Raw genomic sequence first — 18,271 nt, 5'->3', positions numbered from 1 at the left:
GAACAGCCCTATCGGGGGCTGGGGATTTAGCTCAGTGGTAGAGCGCTTACCTAGGAAGCGCAAGGCCCTGGGTTCGGTCCCCAGCTCCGAAAAAAAGAACCAAAAAAAAAAAAAAAAAAGAAAGAACAGCCCTATGGGCTGGAGAGATGGCTCAGTGGTTAAGAGTGCTTTTTGCTCTTCCAGGGGTCCTGAGTTCAATTCCCAGCAACCACATGGTAGCTCACAACCCTCTGTGATGATATTGGATGCCTTCTTCTGGTGTGTCTGAAGACAGCTACAGTGTACTGATATATAATAAAATAAATAAGTCTTTAAAAATCAAAAAAAGAAAAGAACAGCTGGATGTGGGTGCTGGGCTTGGTTCCTCTGGATGGAAAAGCAGCAAGTGCTCTTAACCACTCAGCCACATTTCCAGCTCCCAAATAAATTGTAAAACAACAGAAACATACGGGGAGCATATCCAAAACTGGGTAGCTTAAAACAATAGGAATGTATTTTCAGGAGGGCAGGTGTGGGCCTGCAGGGCTGTGCTCCCTCCAGAGAGGCCCAGGGAGAATCCTTCCTGCTTCTTCCAGTTGTTCCAGGTGGGGGCTGGCATCCCTCCAGCCGCTGTGTCTCCTCACATGTTCTCTTGGCTCTCTCTGTGTTGCACAGTCCCACAGGACTAAGGTCCATTCTAATGACCTTCTCTTGCTCACATCTACAAGGACAGAGTTTCCAATAAGGTTGTGTTCTCGGGCAATGGGGTTTGCCTGGAGCCAGCTCACAGACACAACTCAAGCTGTGACCACTTACAAATGCGCTCTCAGGGAACTCACAGGGCAGGGCTTACCAGAAACTCTGCTGATGTCCAGCTGTGCCCCTATCATGAGCCTAGAAGGACCCTATGTGGAATGACTGGATCTATGAGGACAAACGGATGTGACTTTACTGTGTATTTTAATGATGAGTGTCTTGAGTGCTGTGCTGTTGTTTTTATGTCTTCAGACACACCAGAAGAGGGCATCAGATCCCATTACAGATGGTTGTGAGCCACCATGTGTTTGCTGAGAATTGAACTCAGGACCTCTGGAAGAGCAGTCAGTGCTCTTAACCTCTGAGCCGTCTCTCCAGCCTGCTGTTCTGTTTTTATTGTTTCCAGTTTCTACAGCTTAGAGTCATCTTGTATCAGGAAACAGAAATCTGCCTCAATCTTTGTTTTTAAACGTAAACTCGGTAAAACTGCTTAGCATTCTTATTCTTAGAAAAAAGATGTTTATTTATTTCATGTGCCTATATATGTATCTGAGTGTATGTCTGTATACTATGTGCATATGGCTGTCAAAAGAGGGTGTCAGGTCCCCTGGATTTATCATAACAGGCAGCTGCCATTCCTCCAAGACTCTTACTTCAGCACGCTTGCTACAGTGTTCGTGTGGAAGTCAGAGGACAACTTCGGGAGTTGTTTCTTTCCTTCCATCCCCTGGGGCCCCTGGGATAGAATTCGGGTGGGCAGAATGGGTGTCAGGCACCTTCACCACCGGGCCTTCTCACTGACTCAGTGTTCTCAAAGCCTTCCGGCATTCTGCAGACAAGGCAACCACCATATATTCCAGGTATGAATTGTCCCCTGTTGATTGTCCCCTGTTGATTGTTTCTGAGGTGGTTTAATACCACAAGGATCTTCTGGGTTATTCTTGCTAAAAACAAAGTTATTCCTTGACTCTAATTTTCGAAATTATAATGGAAGAAGTGGTTAATGGGAGGAGGCACCCTCTTAAAAAATTATCAGTTGGCAGCTTCAAGTCTTCAGGTGCGAGTATATAACCTGGAGTAACGGTAGAAACCAGGGACGTAAAAGGGGGTGATTGTGAGGTGGGGTGGGAAGAGAGAAATAGGGGACAAGTGGGGTATATGTGGCATGAAGGGGAACTAGGGAAAATGGGGGGGGGTCTAGTTAGGGGTGAGGGAAATAAATACAGAAGGAGGGAGGAGGACTGCCTAACAGTGAGGACTCATAGGGACTACCATTAACTTCCTAAAGATACATGCAAGGCAGTTACAAATAGACAGTTTTGATGAAAGTTTCCCATCAGGGCTGACAATCCCCCACCCCTGCTCCAAGGGCCACAGACTAACAAATAGGCCAACATCAGGCACGAGAACCTGTCCAAAAGACTCCCAAGACATAGGCAAGCACTCTTAGTCCTTCCCCAAAATAAGAAGTCCTTATCGCTAAAGAAACCATGTCCTTCAGACACAGCATCCGAGGCCTGAGAGCTAGAACTGACCTCAAGCCACCTTGGGGTATCAGAAGGCACCATGCAAGCATCCAAAGAAGGGGAGGAAGCAACAGTTCTAGGTCTCTATGACTCCTGTGAGCCACAACAATGACCAGCATGGTGGGTAAACCTCTCTAGTTAGACTTGAGACAGGAGGGGAACCCTGCCTGACACTGAAAACCAATGACCCAATGCTCATGAAGTCACGCATCTTAGAGGAGAACCTGTAATCATCACTCTACTAAACCAGCACGATCCCCATCTACAGTCTAAATAGTCGTCCTCACCCCACGGATCAATGCATCTCCCACCCCTAAGCAAGGGAATGGTTTTCCTGCCTGCTACATCTACACCACGACTCCTGCACGTGAGGCTCAGGAAAAGAGCCAGTGCAACGATTGTAAGAACCAGAAGACTGGGGAGGTTACTGTAAGACCATGTTTCCCACAAAAGTCAGAATTAAGTCCGAGAGGCCTCACCACCATGGCTGTCTAAACACAACCCAGTCAAGGACAATGCGGATAGACGTGCTAACACGGGAGGAGGGTCAGCCAGCCTCAACCCTAGCCAAAGAATTACAGGTCAGTAAGGAGTGCTGAGAACGGCAGGAGTTGTCTTCCCTGGGGAACGGCATAGCAGCTGGTTATCCTGTACCGAACGGTCAGTCATGAAAACAAACATACGAGTAACCTACAGACTGGGCGGTTGTGTTCATATATCTAGGAACGCGTGCAGACACAACAAAAAGGTCATGGCATCCGGTGAGAGCAGTGGGGGAAGAACACATACGCAGGTTTGGAGGGAGGAAGGGAAGTGGAAAATGATGTCATAATATTCTAGTCTCAAAAGGACGTTTTTAAAGAGTGGCATTTCCCAGAGGGGCTCCGTGGCTAAGGGTGTGTAGGGGAACAACTGTAAAGTGAGATGGGCAAATTTTTGGCTGTCCTGGACCTCACTATATAGACCAGGCTGGCCTCAAACTCACAGAGATCCTCATCCTCCTGCCTCTGCCTCTTGTGTGCTGAGCTTAAAGGTGTGCCACCCCCCAAACCTACCCCTATCCCCATCCCCAGTAAGATACACAAATTCCTTAATATGTTTTAGTGGCCGCCGCCGCCGCCTCCTCCTCCTCCTCCTCCTCCTCCTCCTCCTCCTCCTCCTCTTCCTCCTCTTCCTCCTCCTCATCTTCCTCCTCCTCCTTTCCTTCCTCTTCCTCCTCCTGTTCTATTTTGTCTGTGTTCCTAGGGTAAGCAAATAAACTCCTCAGAGGCAGTTCACATGCTTCTCTTGCTGGGAGAATGAGATGCACAGGAGCCAAAGGTGTGACTCACATGTCACCAAGGTAGTGAACAACAGAGGTGGAGACTGCAGATGATTGTGTCTGTGGGATGACCAGGGATCAAGGACCAGGAGTAGGACTTGAACCTGGGGAAAGGGCGAGGCAGGCGTGGGAGGTAGAATGCAGACAGGCAGACAGGCAGAGGGAGTGAGACTTGCAACTACAGCATTTTGTATAATCATATGTTAAAGTGTGCAAAGTGCTAAGCATCCCACAGACACACAGATAGACAAATGAAATGTTGTTGTTGACCAAACAATGACCTAGCAAAGAGCACTCCATGGTGAGAGGGCTAAGGAGGCCAAACGTATTTAATTTTATTATTTTCTGTGTGGTGTAGGTGTTTTGTGCACATGTATGGTTATACAACACATGCATGCAGTGCTCTGGAAGTCAAAAGAGGGCATTGGATCCTCTGGACCTGGAGTTATGGACAGGTGTGAGCCACTATGTGGGTGCTAGAACTGAACCTGGACCTTTCTGCAAGAATAAGTGCTCTTTTTTTTTTTTTTTTTTTTTTTTTTTTTTGTGGTTCTTTTTTTCGGAGCTGGGGACCGAACCCAGGGCCTTGCGTTTCCTAGGCAAGCGCTCTACCACTGAGCTAAATCCCTAACCCCGTAAGAATAAGTGCTCTTAATGGCTATACCATCTCTCCAGCTTTACTAAAGGCATTAAATGTTCTCAAAGAAAAAGAAGAAGAAAGAGGAGGAAGAGGACGGGGAGGAGGAGGAAGGAAGGAGAAGGAGGAGAAGAAGAAGAAGAGGAGGAAAGAAAGAAGAAAAAGAAGGGAAGAAAGGAAGAAAGAAAAATTGTTTATTTTATATGTGTCTGTCTGTCTGTCTGTCTGTCTGTCTGTCTGTGTACAACATACTTGCCTGGTGCCTTTGGGGCCCAGAAAAAGATATCTGATCTTGGGGAACCAGAGCTATGATAGTTGTGAGCTGCCATGTGGGTGCTGAGCACTGAGCATGGATCCTCTGCAAGAACAGCAAGCACTCTTAACTGCTGAGCCACCTCTCCAAGGTCAGCTTTTTCTTCTGTTGATACTTATTTTGTGTATGCAAGGGCACCCATTTCTTTCTTTCTTTTTTTTTTTTTGTTCTTTTTTTTTTGGAGCTGGGGACCGAACCCAGGGCCTTGTGCTTCCTAGGTAAGCGCTCTACCACTGAGCTAAATCCCCAGCCCCAAGGGCACCCATTTCTGATGGCTTACAACAACCCGTATCTCCAGCTCCAGAGGATCTGATGCCCCCTTCTGGACTCCTTGGGTACCTTCACGCTCGTATGTGTGCACACAGAATTACTCACACTAACAGAGATACACACATATTAAAAAAGTTAACATCTTTAAAGAATTTAAGTCCTGCTTTCTCCACCCTCTTTCGTTTCTGTCAGTTTCCCCCATATATCCTTCTCAGAAAATGTGCATATACCCACCCACTGCAGCATGTCTGCCACAGGGCAGGTATGATAAGGTGGTGCACTGGGGGATTTAAATGCATTGAAGTTACACAGAGATTTTGAACAATTACTAGGCTGTCGCCCCTGGAGGAGGAAAGATTGCTGCAGCCCACCCAGCAAAGAGAAAGACCCACAAAGAAAGACCTGACTCTCCTTCCTCCCACTGTGGTTGGCCTGACCCCTTCATGCCCTGCAGAAGCCCAGAGAATCCCTGGACCTTCTCCAGGCAGTGATTTGCAGAGAGGGAGCTGTGAAGGGAGAAAGCTGGTTCTGGAGCTGCCCTTCTGCAGCACTGGATTTCACACCTTTGTTTCAGTCCGGAAGATCCTCCCTCAAACCTCCCAGCGCCTCTTTTGCTATACTTTTAGGTTTTTTGTTTTTGAGGTGCAGTTTCACTATATTGTCCTCCTGCCTCAGCTTCCAGGGAAGCTGGACTAACAACAGGCATGCAACAGGCAGGCACCACTACCTCAGGCCTTTCTGGGGTAAGGAGGGTTTGCACGGTGTATGGGGGACATCCTGGAAAGGGAGCTACAACTTGGTGATGCCCCAGCCCATATATGAGACTCTCTGAGTCTTTGGGAATCAGTCCTCTCTTTTTCCCTGGTCTCTGGGATGCACGCTAGGCAAGTGCTCATCACTGAGCAGCACAGCTCAGCCACTTGTCTAGAGTTCACAGGACAGGGTGTTCCCTAGGGGCCTTTTCAGATATTAGTTGGTTGTTTCCACTAATTAATTCTGCAGAGACCTCCTGCGGCATAAATGCTTTCACCTCCACAGAAGCGGTCCCCCGCCCCCACACTGCAAAGGAGGATCAACTGGTCCTCCCAAAAAAAGCCCCAGAGTCCGTGAATTGACGCTAAGGTAGTAAAGCGGGCAGTTATGTCGTCCTGTGAAACTTGGCGCCGGCAGGAATTCCTCCTGGACAAGCTGGAGTGAGAGGTGGATTCAACCAGAGTCACCTACCCTTCGGTGACACCCGTGACCTTGAGTCTGTTTAACCAGCCCAGTGGCTGGACACCGGCCCCCGCTTAGTAAGCCACGCCCGCGGCCTACGCTCGCTTGTGAAACTTAAAACCCGAAACTGCCCCGCCCCGCGGAGAGTGAGGGGGCCGTACCTAAGAAGCGGGGGCGTGGTTTAGGGTGGAGTCATAGGTAGGCCGCGCGTGCGTAAACGCAAACCAAAGAGGCCCGCACGCGGACGGGGCCTAGAGGGCGTTCACGCAGGCGCGCTTTTGCTGCGGGCGGGACCTTGTGCCGGGGGCGGTGCCTCGGGCGGCGCGTGCGCAGGCGCGTGCTGGGCAGTGCGGGCGCGGTGCGGGGGGCGGGGCTCCGCGGTTCGTAGCTGGACTGTGGTGAGCTGGTGTCTGGCAGGACGCGGGCTGCGGGAGGTCAGTGGCGGTCGGTGGCCGGAGTCGGTCGCCGGCACCATGGAGGACGATGACAGCTATGGTGAGTGAGGCCGGTCCACTGCCCCTTCGTGCGCTTCCGCCTGCGCCGGTGCCCCTGGGACGGGGCACCGAGTGCTGGCAGCCGGCAGTGCGAGGGCCCGGGGGTGACTGCCCAGGCGCTCAGGGACCTGAGGGTCGCCGGGACTGAGGGTCGCCTGGTCCTTAGGGTCGCCGTGAACTGAGAGTCACCCGGGCCTGATGGTCGCCGGGAGCTGAGTGTCATTCCGGCCTGAGGGTCGCCGGGGCTACGGGTCACCCAGGCCTGTAGGGTCACGGGCAGGGGTCGCCCGAACTTGAGGGCACCGAGATGGGCAGGTGTTAACTCGGGGCTTTCGGCTTCCGGGAGCGGGATTGCTCGGACCCGAGGGTCGCTGGGGCTGAGGTTTGCGAGTCTGGGGACCCCGGGAGGGGAGTCACACAGGTTAGAGGGTCTCCGCGGCCGGCGGCGTGTAACCGGAGCGCTGAGGGTCATGAGGATGCTGAGGAGCCCCGGGGCGCGGAGGGGCATCAGGGCCGGGTGACTGGGGTCGGAGTCTTCGAAACCAGTCGCCTGCTGCTTGTCACCGGGTTGGCCAACGCCGTGAGCGAGCGGCCGCGGGACTAACACGCCCGCCCGGCCTGTGTTCCCTGGTAGTTTCCGGCTCTCGGGGTGTTAGAAGTTATGTGCCCCAGCTAGCTAGCTCTTTGTTCTAAGATGAACACAAATGGCCAGAACCGGGGGCCTCTGAGACGGGACGTCGGTCAGGTTTGTGCTACCGTCGCATGGTGAATTAGCTCCTGGTCCCCAAGTCTGTCAGTCAGGGCCTGGCCACACTGGGCAAGGAGATCAAGTTTGAGCTATTGCCTGAAGGTAACGACACCAATCCACATCCTCCAACAGGGCATTCAGCGATTTAGACTCTCCTGGCTAACCTTGGTGCTTGTTGGCGTCCAGCCAGGGCTCTGGTCCCTCAGAGGGCGTGCAGTCTCTGGAGTTGTAGAAGGTTATTTCAAATGCTTTACATGGTGGTTGTTAGCCTTGTTTCCAAGAGGAATGGAAGAAGGAATGGCAGGTAGACCGAGCGGCGGCGAACTTTATTGGTTTGTCAGGGAAGTATGGATCAGGAACTTAACGTGCTTATGGGGCATAATGGAGCCAAACTCTGGCGTGTTGCCTCACAGGCTGCACTGCCTCCTCATACACTGGTGAAGAGTATTAAAATAATACCAAAAGGGAAGCGTGTTAGGTCTCTGCAGGCAAGTCCTTAGAGAACTCCCAACCGGTGAAGCCTTGAAGGTTGTGGCTAAAAACTCCCTAAACTTTTCAGAAAAGTGAACCTGTGTTTCCCTGAATGTTAGAGGTCTGTGCTTGTCTGTTCAGCCAGCCTTTGCTGCCTTCCAGGTAGAAGTGGTATGTGCCTTCCTTTGTGACAGAAAAGCAGTCACCCGCAGGCCGACCCCTGAGGGATTGTTAGGCCCCTTTGGACCCTCAGGGTTTTTCTTCTGCTGGAAACCTTCACCTGGTTTCCTCACTGCTCTTTTCTCTCCCTCTTGTCCTTTGTTGCCCCTAGGCGCCAGGGCTCTGCCAAGCTTTGGTCTTACCCTCCCCAGGTTATTGCCTGCTGGGTGGTGAGGCAAGAGGCGGCTCTTCTGGTTGGTTTTAATAGTGACTTCCTTGACTCAGGCATGACTTGTACTAGGAAAGGAAACATGGACGTGTTTTGGTTCCTGTTACTGCCAGGAATAGAGGCGCTCAGACCCAAATTTATAGTTCTGGAGGTCAGAAAATCCAAAATAGGTCACACTGGGCTGATACCAATATTTTGTTAGGGCAGTGTTCCTTCCAGAGATTGGAGGGAAAAGCTGGCCTCCATTGCTTTCCTAGCTCTAGAGAATGCTTGCTTCCCCTGGTATCAATCTTTAAAGGCAATCCCCTGGGTAACATCTCTTTACTCCCTTGCTACCCTTTCACAAGAACACTGGTATGTCACACCCACTTGGATAACCCAGGATAAGGGTCACAGCCATCCACAAATTCAGCCTCCCTTTTGCCACATGGGTATACACTTTTAAAGATTTGAGGATTGGGAAGTTCACATCTTTAACTTTTTAAAATATTCATTCACTCATTTACTGCATATGGAGAGGACATACTTACAGGAGTTGGTTCCCTGCTTCTGCTCTGCCCGTCCTGGGATGAAACTCAGGTTCCTAGACTTATCACCAAGTGCTTTCTAACCCACTGGGACACATCACCATCCCAGATGTGGGTATGCATACGTGCAAGCCTTCAAGAGAGCTGCACAGGAGGATGAAAAGGAAGCTTATTTCACCTTGTATACACTTTTATTTTTTACACTTTTTTTATTTGAGAGGAACTAAAGGAATTAAATACAAGAGAACTCCGCAAGTATCATAGTATAAAATGACCACGTGGAGGCTGAGACCAGCTTCCTTCCTCTCTTTCTCCCTCTCTCCTTCCTTCCTTCCCTTCCTCTCCTTTTCTTCTCTCTTTTCTCTTTCCATTTTTAGTTGGGGAACATCTCCCTATGATTCCACAGGGCTGGCCTCAAACTCCTAGGTTTAAGTAAATGGTCTTCCTGCCTCAGCCTTCTGAGTAGCTGGCCCTGTGTTGATTCTGTGTCTGGCTGAGCTCCCAGTTTGGTCTGTGATAGTATCGGACTATACAGAGTGTACTCGGTCCGGTTTCCACATGCTAAGAGGAATCATGTGCTGGGAGCCCTGAAGCACGCAGGCAGGTTCAGAGGGTCCATCGTTTTCTTCCAGATGAACTTCTTAAGCTGTAAATTTGGTTTCTAAAATAATAAGAAACCGTTTCTTGTGGCTTTGATTTATACACGCAAACGTTTTAGCCTGGTTTGTCCAGAATTTGCTCCCATCTGTCTTCGTGCTGGCCTTGGACCTTTATCACTGTTCTGTGGGGAAAGACATTTGGATTACAGAGCTATCAGTTCGATATTAAAAATAAGATCTTTGGCACCCAGCTCATTTATAAGCATGCTGAAGACAGAGCACATGGCTTAGAGGTTTGCTGTTCAACTAAAGAGACTTTCAAAAGCAAACAGTGAGGGCCGCCTTGCCTGCAGGTCTCTTTAGCATCTCCCAGGCAGAGATCGTTTGATGACTACACCTAGGTAGGCTGTGGCTCTCCTGGTTCTAGAAAGAACTCTGTGACGGCACTGTGGTGTTCTGTACTGTTGACTTTTATGCTCAACTGTTTGTGTTCTGGAAGAGGAAGAAAACCAGTGTAAGCTTAGGTTTTGTATTTACCTTGTTTAGGACACAGACACTGGGCCTAGCTGGAATCAGGTGGGGTTCTATGTAAAACTGTACAGGGTTGTGAACACAGATCCATGTGAGGGCCTCCCCAGAGTGGGTCTTCACCCTGCTGCTCAGTAATGGTCATCAGGGTGGGGTTCATTCCTGGATTCAGCTGTTAACTTTTGAAAAGGATTTTGAGGCAAGGTGTTGAGTAGCCCATGCTTGCCACCAGTTCACTATGTCACTCAGGATACCCTCAGACTCCTGATCTTCCTGCCACCACATCCTAAGTGCTGGGTTACAGATGTGCACCATGCCCAGCCTAACCTCTTTACTAAGGATTATGTCCATCTAAATTTAATTTTGCTTTTATTTTATAAGTGTCTTGTCTACGTGTATATACGTTTGTGCAGGCATGGTCAGAGGAGGGGTCATATCTCCTGGAACTGGAGTTACAGAGGGTTCTATGCCACCATGTGTGTGCTAAGAATCAAACCTGGGTTCCCCAGAAGAACAGTCCGTGCTCTTCACCACTGAGTCAGCTCTTCAGCTACAATATATATATATATATATATATATATATATATATATATAATTTTTTGAAACAGGTTTTACTATATAGTTCTGCTTAGCCTAGAACTTGTTACATTGAGCAGGCTGGCTGGCCTTGAAGTACAAAAATCCACCTGTCTCTGCCTCTCCAGCACTGAGATTAAAGGTATGTACCACCATGCCTGTCTTCCCCACACAAAAGTTTAAAAGGAGAACCCTTGGAATCTACCTTTTCTCATAGCAAAGGTATTCTGGGCACCTTGTTTCTGCTCCTTTTTGATTGTGTAGGCAAGCTATCAACAGGTAATCTTTATGTTTAGGAAAGCTTTAAAGTGAACTGGAAAGTTCTCTCACAGAAGAGACCTGCCAGAACTTCTGCACTCATCTCGCTCCTGAAGTGCTTGTGACATGATCTTCCTTGAGCTCCGGGATCCTATGCAAGCAGAATAGAAGCAATTTTAACTAGATTTTCAGTATTTAAGAAGAGTTGAGAAAATGTAGGTTTCAGTTTCTCTGTAGACTGTGAGCAGTGAGGTAGGACATACAGGAAAAAGTTGATTTGCATAGCATGTGGGGACTACCAAAGCACAGCCTGGTGCCTCATGAGGGAAGTGTACAGGGCCAGGGTGGTGGGATGAAAACAGAGGTGGCACCCAAGGGCTTCAGGACCACCTCTCATCTGTCTCCTGTGGCAGTGATCACTGAAGACTGCCAGGCTCTCACCTGGTTTCTGAGCATGATTCGGTGTAGTCCTAAAGCACTGGATGCCCCAGGAGAAGAACCGTGTGGTCTGTGGACACGGAGCTGTCCTGCAGTGTGGTTACTGTGGGAGTCTTGCCACAGAAGATGCATGGGTGAGGAGAGCAGGTGTGGAGGATGCAGGTGGCAGTCTGTTGGTGGAAGCAGGGCCTCTGGCCAGCTGTAACCTAATTTTATAAACCCAGGGCTCTTGTAGGCACTTTAGGGAATGGACTAAAAAGAGAGTTGTCTCTGGTTTTGGTGGGAAGGGTTGTAGATAGAAATCATCACTATTCACAACAGCACGGAATCTATGTATTGTACTATAACGGAAAGGAGGGTTTATATCAGATAGAGGTCAAACTGACTGTCCTATACAGTGAGCCACAGGAATCCGTGTGTACGGGTATTAAGAAGACTTAAAAAGTATAATCTATATTTTTTAATTTTTTTATGTGTTAGTGTGTTTGCCTCGGTGTGTTTATGTGTATCACACGAGCGCCTAGTGTACCTGGAGACCAGAGAAGAACATTATGTCCTCTGGAACTGGAGTGACAGAGGGTTGTAAGCCAACATGACGTTGCTGGGAAATCAAACCCAGGTCCTCTACAAAAGCAGCCAGTGCTCTTTTTTTTTTTTTTTTTTTTTTTTTTTTTTGGTTCTTTTTTTCGGAGCTGGGGACCGAACCCAGGGCCTTGCGCTTCCTAGGTAAGCGCTCTACCACTGAGCTAAATCCCCAGCCCCGCAGCCAGTGCTCTTAACCACTGAGCCATCTCTCTAGTCTCAAGAGTAATTGTGAAGTTAGTTTTAAAGATGAGCTTTAGGAGAGACAGGATTAGTGATTTTCTACAATGCTGATGTTTCAAGCATGGCGTTCCTTTCTCAGCAGGTTGGTCTCCAGGTCTCTGCACACTCAGGTGATCCGCTCTCTCCACTCAGGCTTACTACTACTCTACTTACCAGCATACATCCTGCTTCCCAGTTCTCAGCTGTGAGAGCAAGAGTCACTTCTACAAAACACATCCTACACAAGAGAGGACTGACTTGAGGATTTTGTTTCCTCTTCTTGGCTTCTTACCTCAAGCCCTGTAACCTGATTTCCTGTGCCCAGGGTTGCTCGCAGGGTATTGGCTTCTTGCCAGGACTGGGAACTCTCAGAGTCTGTATGGATTTTGCCAGGATCTTAACTAACTCCGGATCACTCTGTACTCCTCTTGCGATAGGCTTCGAGGTAGTGACAGGGCCATCCAGGGTGACTTTCCTGTAGTGATGATTTTGTATCAGAGCCTTGTCAGGATGAGCCCCTTCTATGACTGGCCCTCAGGACGAGCGTAGTATTCCTGCCGCCATCACTAAGAGCAGCTCCAGCTGGAGCTGTTTCTCATTGGCTTCAGACTTTTCTTTGTTCCCATGAGAGGGAAGAAATGGGCCTTGGAAGTCAATCTGGGGGTGAGCGAGTGGAGATGGGCTCTCCATGGCTTGCCTTTGCTCCCTGCAGACAGCGAAGTGTACACAGTGTTCTGGACAGGACAGGGAGCATGGCATTTGGAAGAGAGCTGCTGTTTTAGTTTTTTGGGCATCTAAGCAAGCGGTGGGGCCTAGGGACCTGTACAGGCAGCCTAGCAGCCATGGAGATGGGGTTTGCATTCCTTCCTCCTCCCCAGCAGGAGCTGTGGCTCTCCTGGGCTGTTTGACCACACAGAGAACCACTTGTCTTTGTTCTGTGATCTGGATGACTTTGTGTTCAAATTTAGTTACACACTTAGTGACTTGGCTTGAAAAGAACACCCATGTGAACTGAGGGCCATCTTAGAGGCATAGGGCTGCCATAGTCACATCCTAGGGGCGGTTAGCATATCAGGGCCTGGGTACAAGTGCACATAAGTGCAAATAAGCCTGGTGGGAGGGTCAGCAGCTAAGAGCTCTTAAATAAGAACTGACATGAGGTTGGGGATTTAGCTCAGTGGTAGAGCGCTTGGGCCCTGGGTTCGGTCCCCAGCTCCGAAAAAAAAAAAAAAAAAAAGAACTGATGTCCTGGTCATCAGAGGATACCTCAGTAGATCTGTTGATTCCTAGACAGGCTGGAAATATCTTTCTGTTCTGTGTACTTGTGCATTGTGAGCTGACTGTAGGACGATGGTGCCTTCACCAAGATGAAGCCCCTTTTTTTTTTTTTTTTTTTTTTTACTTTTTTTTTTTATTAACTTGAGTATTTCTTATATACATTTCAAGTGTTATTCCCTTTCCCGGTTTCCGGGCAAACATCCCCCTCCCCCCTCCCCTTCCTTATGGGTGTTCCCCTCCCAACCCTCCCCCCATTGCCGCCCTCCCCCCATAGTCTAGTTCACTGGGGGTTCAGTCTTAGCAGGACCCAGGGCTTCCCCTAAGATGAAGCCCTTTTAATGCCTGTCAAATCAACTCATTTCCACAGTCTGCTCATTCTGATATTTTAAGCATGGGGAAAGTAGGTGTCAGTTTTGATGGGAGCTTGAGTCAGATTTTGGTCAATTTTAGTTGCTTTGAACCTGTCATTGATTTCGCTCCTAAAATTAAAAAAACCTCTACTTTATTATTCTGTAAAAAAGTTAAGGGTCTTTCGTTTAGAGCAGTGGTTCTCAACCTGTGACAGATCACAGGTTGTGATTTGACCCTTTTGTGATTTGACCAACCTTTTCTTAGAGTCATTTTTGTTCATCAGAAAACATAGATATTTACATTGCAGTTCATAACAGCAGCAAAATCACACTTAGGAAGTAGCAACGAGAACAGTTTTATGGTAGAGGTCACCACCACATGAGAAACTGTGTTGAAGGGTCACAGCCTTAGTAAGGTTGAGAACTGCTCTACCTTACTAAAACACTGCAGGTCAGATGGGCAGTTAGTCTGGTTCGTGCTGACAGACAGCCCTGTGTGGATTTGGAGGCACTGTACTCTCATCTTTCTGAATGTCTCATGTGTCAAAGGAGACCCTTTTGTTAGGTAGAGTTTTGTTTTCTCAGTTTGAAGCACCCATGACCAGTAAGTAGAATATTTACTCTCCAGTATAAACCAGATGGTTGCCTTTCTGTTTCAAGGGTACAGAACCAGATTAAAGGTCACTTAGAGGTGAGGCAGCCCTGGCCAGCGAGCTCAGAGGTTGGAGAACCTTGGTTGAAGATCCTTGCTCTTGCTCTGCCTGTGCCCCTGGCCAGGCTTCCGGCCGCACCCAGGCCCCAAGATGAAAGTCCTCCGAGTGGGCTTCCGAAGGGAAGCTCTTGCCTGAACCTGTCTGCACTTCATCCACAGCCACAGCGTGGTTGTCTGTCTAATTATTGTTGCTTAGTTTCAGTTGTAAAGATAGAGGCCTGGGGGAGGTGGAGAAACATTTAGAGATGCTCAAGAAGTGAATCCCACATCCTTTCACTGCTGGCAATGCTGTTTTTGCTTCTTTTGCCCCAGGAGATGGGGTGGGGGAGGAGTGGGGCTTTTACTAGGTTATCGTTCAGGGAGGGTGATGCCAGTCTTCCTGCCTGGTTGACTGTGACTTGTAGCATGGGTTGGGACAGCACCTTCCTGCTCGCTGTGCACTAGAATGTAGCCCTTTTTTCTTAGAGGTGGTCTGTAAGGCCCCTGTTGTCCTTGGTGCTGTTGCCGTGAAGGGTGTGTTGAGAACCTTCCTGGCAACGTCACTGGCCTAGTTTCCAGGAGCTGGGCCAGCGAGTAGTAGTCACTGCTCTGCTCACGCAGCACAGGACTTCAGAGGTCATGGGCATGAGGGCAGGCCGTGAAGGAGCGCCAGAGTGCGTGATAGGCACTGCAATGGGAAGGGGAACCGTCCTGGAGGAGCCGGTGCTGGGACTGCTTTGGAGAAGGGGAGGTGGGGTGGCGGAGGGGGTAGTCAGTGAACGTAGCAAGTGCATTGCAGGCAGAGGGAGGCTGAAGCTGTCGGTCTGTCGTGGGCTTGGCAAAGGTGGAGGGAGGAGACCTAAGTGGCACTCTGTGTGTAGTGGACATACTGCAGGAGTCTTTGGGACTTTAGAGATAGCTGAATCTGAATGGAGCTGAGACTGAGTACCTGATGGGAGGTGATGCCAGGAGCTGACTGTGAAGAGGGCCAACAGTGACTTCTTGGGCACAGGCCTGCTGAGGGGCTGGAGCGAGCAGATATCTGAAAGGAGGCTGAGGAAAAGGCACATCACTCTTCAAGCAACTAGAGGGAGTGAGAGGGAGAGGAAGGGCACCGGAACACGCTCAGTAAGCAGGAGGTGGTGCAGGATGGGAAACACGTTTGCTTTTAGTTTGTAGTCCAGGTGGCCTTGAACCCCCTCTGTAGCCGGGAGTAATCTTGAGCCTCAGGCTCTTTGTCCTAAGTGCTAGAGTTACAGGTGAGTACCACTCCACCTGGTCTGTGTGGTGCTGGGATAGAACCTAGGGCTTTGTGTACGTTAGGCAAACACACTAGCCACTGAGCCGCAGCCCCCACCCATGATAGAATTAAAAATACCCATTTGGTAGTTACTCCAGGCTAGTCTTGAGTTAAACAGTGTTCCTTTGTGCTGGGCAGTGACCCTCCCGTAGGAGTGGGCTCAGATTTCATTTCTCCTCCTGTGTCCTGTGTGTGGCAGCTGCAGACTGCATGCGCTTTAGGAATCTGTTCAGTATAAGTTGCTTTCTTTTGAGTGCTGAGACCCTGAAACATAATCTCCATCAGCCCTAATACTGAAAGCAGGAGCACGTGCTGAGTGTTAGCAAATTCTGTTGGTTTCAGCACTGAGCAGGCACCCTCATCATGTAAAGTCATGGCAGTCATGACCCTCCATTCTGGAGTCCCTCACACACTAACAGCTTTCCTTTGTCACTGTTCACTGACCATCCCAGGCATTCAGGCTTGAGATCATAAGATTCTCTCTCTCTTCTCTCTCTTCCTGCCCCCCCCCTGACATCTTCAGAAGGCCATTTACCCACCTCCTCTGAGATAGAGGCTCTCTCATTGGCCTGGAGCTCACCAATTAGGCTAGGCTGGCTGGCTAGTGTGCCCCAAAGATTTGCCCGCCTCTGCCTCCCAGCCCTAGGATTCCAAGTGCAGCACTTTTATGTGGGGTCTGTGGATCCATCTGAGGCCCTCATGCTTCAATACAAGCACTTATAGCAGAGCTGTCTCAGACTCCCTCTCTCAGTTTTGTTCATTTGTTTTGTTTTGTTTGTTTTTTGAGACAAGGTTTCTCTGTGTAGCCCTGCCTGTCCCGGAACTAGCTCCATAGACTAGGCTGGCCTTGAACTCACAGAGATCTACCTGCCTCTGACTCCTGAATGCTGGGATTAAAGGTGTGCACCACCACCACCCAGAAAATTAATATTTTATTACTATATATGGTGTTTTGTGTACATGTATGTGGAGGCCAGAAGAAGGAGACAGATCGCCTGGGACCTGTGACTGGAGTTACAGATGGTTGTGAGCTGCCATGCAGGCGCTGAACCTGGGTGTTTTAGAGGAGCAGCCACAGCCACTGCTCTTAACCCCTGAGCTAGTTCTCTAGCCCTTCTGTGTGTGTGTGGTCTAAACTATTTTCTCTTTATCCACTTGTCTGTATAGCCAATTTAAAGAAACAAACAAATCTCTCTTCCCTGTAGTAGAGTACTTGTTTTGAGAACTTAGCAATACAGGCCCTACTTTCACAAAGCTGGTAGCAGAGGGCTGTGGTGACCTGGATGTTTTCAGGACTGTTGGAGCTCTGGGATGGTAGCAGGGCACGGCTGTGGGGCCTGCAGGCACTGTTTCCATCTTGCTCTAGGTCAAGGGGAAATATTCCTGGTCAGGGGCCACTCCACCAGCTTCCACTTCAGTAAACTGCTGGCACTTTGCACTTGTTGTTTAACCCCTACTGTGAGGGATGGATTGTTGTCAGCAAAGTGACAGGGCTCCCCTCCTCTTCTTCCTCCTCTTCTTCCTTCCTCTTCCTCTCCTCCTCTTCTCCTCTTCCTTCCCACTCCTCTTCCCCTGCTCCTCCTGCTTCCCCTTGCTTCTCCCCGTGCCATTTCTCCTTTTCCTCCTGGCATCCCCAGGACCTTGCTTTCTCAAACTCGAGCTGCTCTTCCAGCCAGCGAACTCTGTCCTTGGCTCCTTCCTACTGCCCCACCCTACCTGCTAGTACACGTGTTATGCAATCTCCTATTTCTATATACCTTTTAATCCACATTTTATGAACTTTTTGTCTTTGCCCCGTAGTTGAGCATAGTTCCACGTCTCGGCGTGGCCTGTGCTGCAGGCTACTGAGTCATTTATATTGAAAGAGTTGTTGTGACTCTTAGGGTTGTGGTGTTTCTGTCGCCTAAGCTTTCTGGGTAGTAGTAATTTGATAAAGTCCATGTCCTCTCACTGTCTCTGGAGAACAGCTTAGCTCATAGTAGCAGGGTCACGCATCCTAGCCTGGTCTTTGATTTCCTCGAGCCCAGGTTGGTGGTTGGGTAGCCAGAACACAGGAGAGATGCAGCTGCCTAGGTCTGCATTGGGGATCCTGCCTCTAGCATGTCTGAGCGCACTGCCTCTAGCATGTCTGAGCGCACTGCCTCACAGCCACCTAGAGCTTGTCAAAGCTGAAGAGAGGCTGCCGGTGGGAAGTCCACATTCAGTGGAGGAACAGAACAGAGCTAGGAAGTCCGCAGCCTGTGTCCCTGACTGAGTGCTCTCCAGAGAAGAAACAGGTTTCAGTCAGGGTGGTCCACAGCCCACAGAGCTCAAACATTGCAGGTTAAGAGTGAACATGGGGGTTTGGGGATTTACCTCAGTGGTAGAGCGCTTGCCTAGGAAGCGCAAGGCCCTGGGTTCAGTCCCCAGCTCCGGAAAAAAAAAAAAAAACAAAAACAAAAACAAAAAAAAAAAAACAAAAACAAAAAAAGAGTGAACATGGGGCTCAGGTTCTGACTGTCTTTGAGGGACTTCTGCAAAATAAGGTCTGTGTTACCAGGCACCCTAAGTGCGGCTGTGGGTCTCAGGAGCATATCCAGGTGCCCTGGAAATGCTGGCGGCATCTTATTCTGATGCCTCCTGGTGGACTGCCACTCTGGTAAGGTGACTCCTGGCAACTGGACTGGGTGGACAGAGCTTTGGAGACCCTTCTGGAACTGTAACAGCCACCTCCTGCTACACTGATTTCTTCTTTCTGTGGTTTCTAACCACCACCCAGATATCTTACAGGTTCTCTGTCTGCTCAGATTGCAGTCACAAAGAGT

General features: G+C 49.4%; 1 protein-coding gene and 1 long non-coding RNA gene across 3 annotated transcripts in view; both read left to right on the top strand.

Annotated features, from left to right (window-relative positions):
• The first annotated feature begins 6,394 nt into the window (after positions 1–6,394).
• Positions 6,395–18,271, top strand: part of Cyth1 (cytohesin 1) — an 83,158-nt gene continuing 71,281 nt past the window's right edge. The window contains exon 1 of one of the 2 annotated variants that reach the window (XM_087569406.1): positions 6,395–6,512. In XM_087569406.1, the coding sequence (XP_087425532.1) occupies positions 6,491–6,512 (22 nt within the window). In that variant the 5' untranslated portion in view covers positions 6,395–6,490. 2 annotated transcript variants of the gene reach the window in all.
• On the top strand, positions 10,369–13,088 carry LOC148003202 (uncharacterized). The gene is made up of 2 exons (XR_015632283.1): positions 10,369–11,683; positions 11,815–13,088. It is a non-coding gene; the product is annotated as an uncharacterized LOC148003202 (long non-coding RNA).

Source organism: Rattus norvegicus, chromosome 10 (assembly GCF_021556685.1).
Source record: "Rattus norvegicus strain SHRSP/BbbUtx chromosome 10, alternate assembly SHRSP_T2T, whole genome shotgun sequence".
Classification (NCBI taxonomy): Eukaryota; Metazoa; Chordata; class Mammalia; order Rodentia; family Muridae; genus Rattus; species Rattus norvegicus.
The sequence above is the reverse complement of the archived record's forward strand: the minus strand, read 5'-3'. Positions and strand labels throughout refer to the sequence as shown.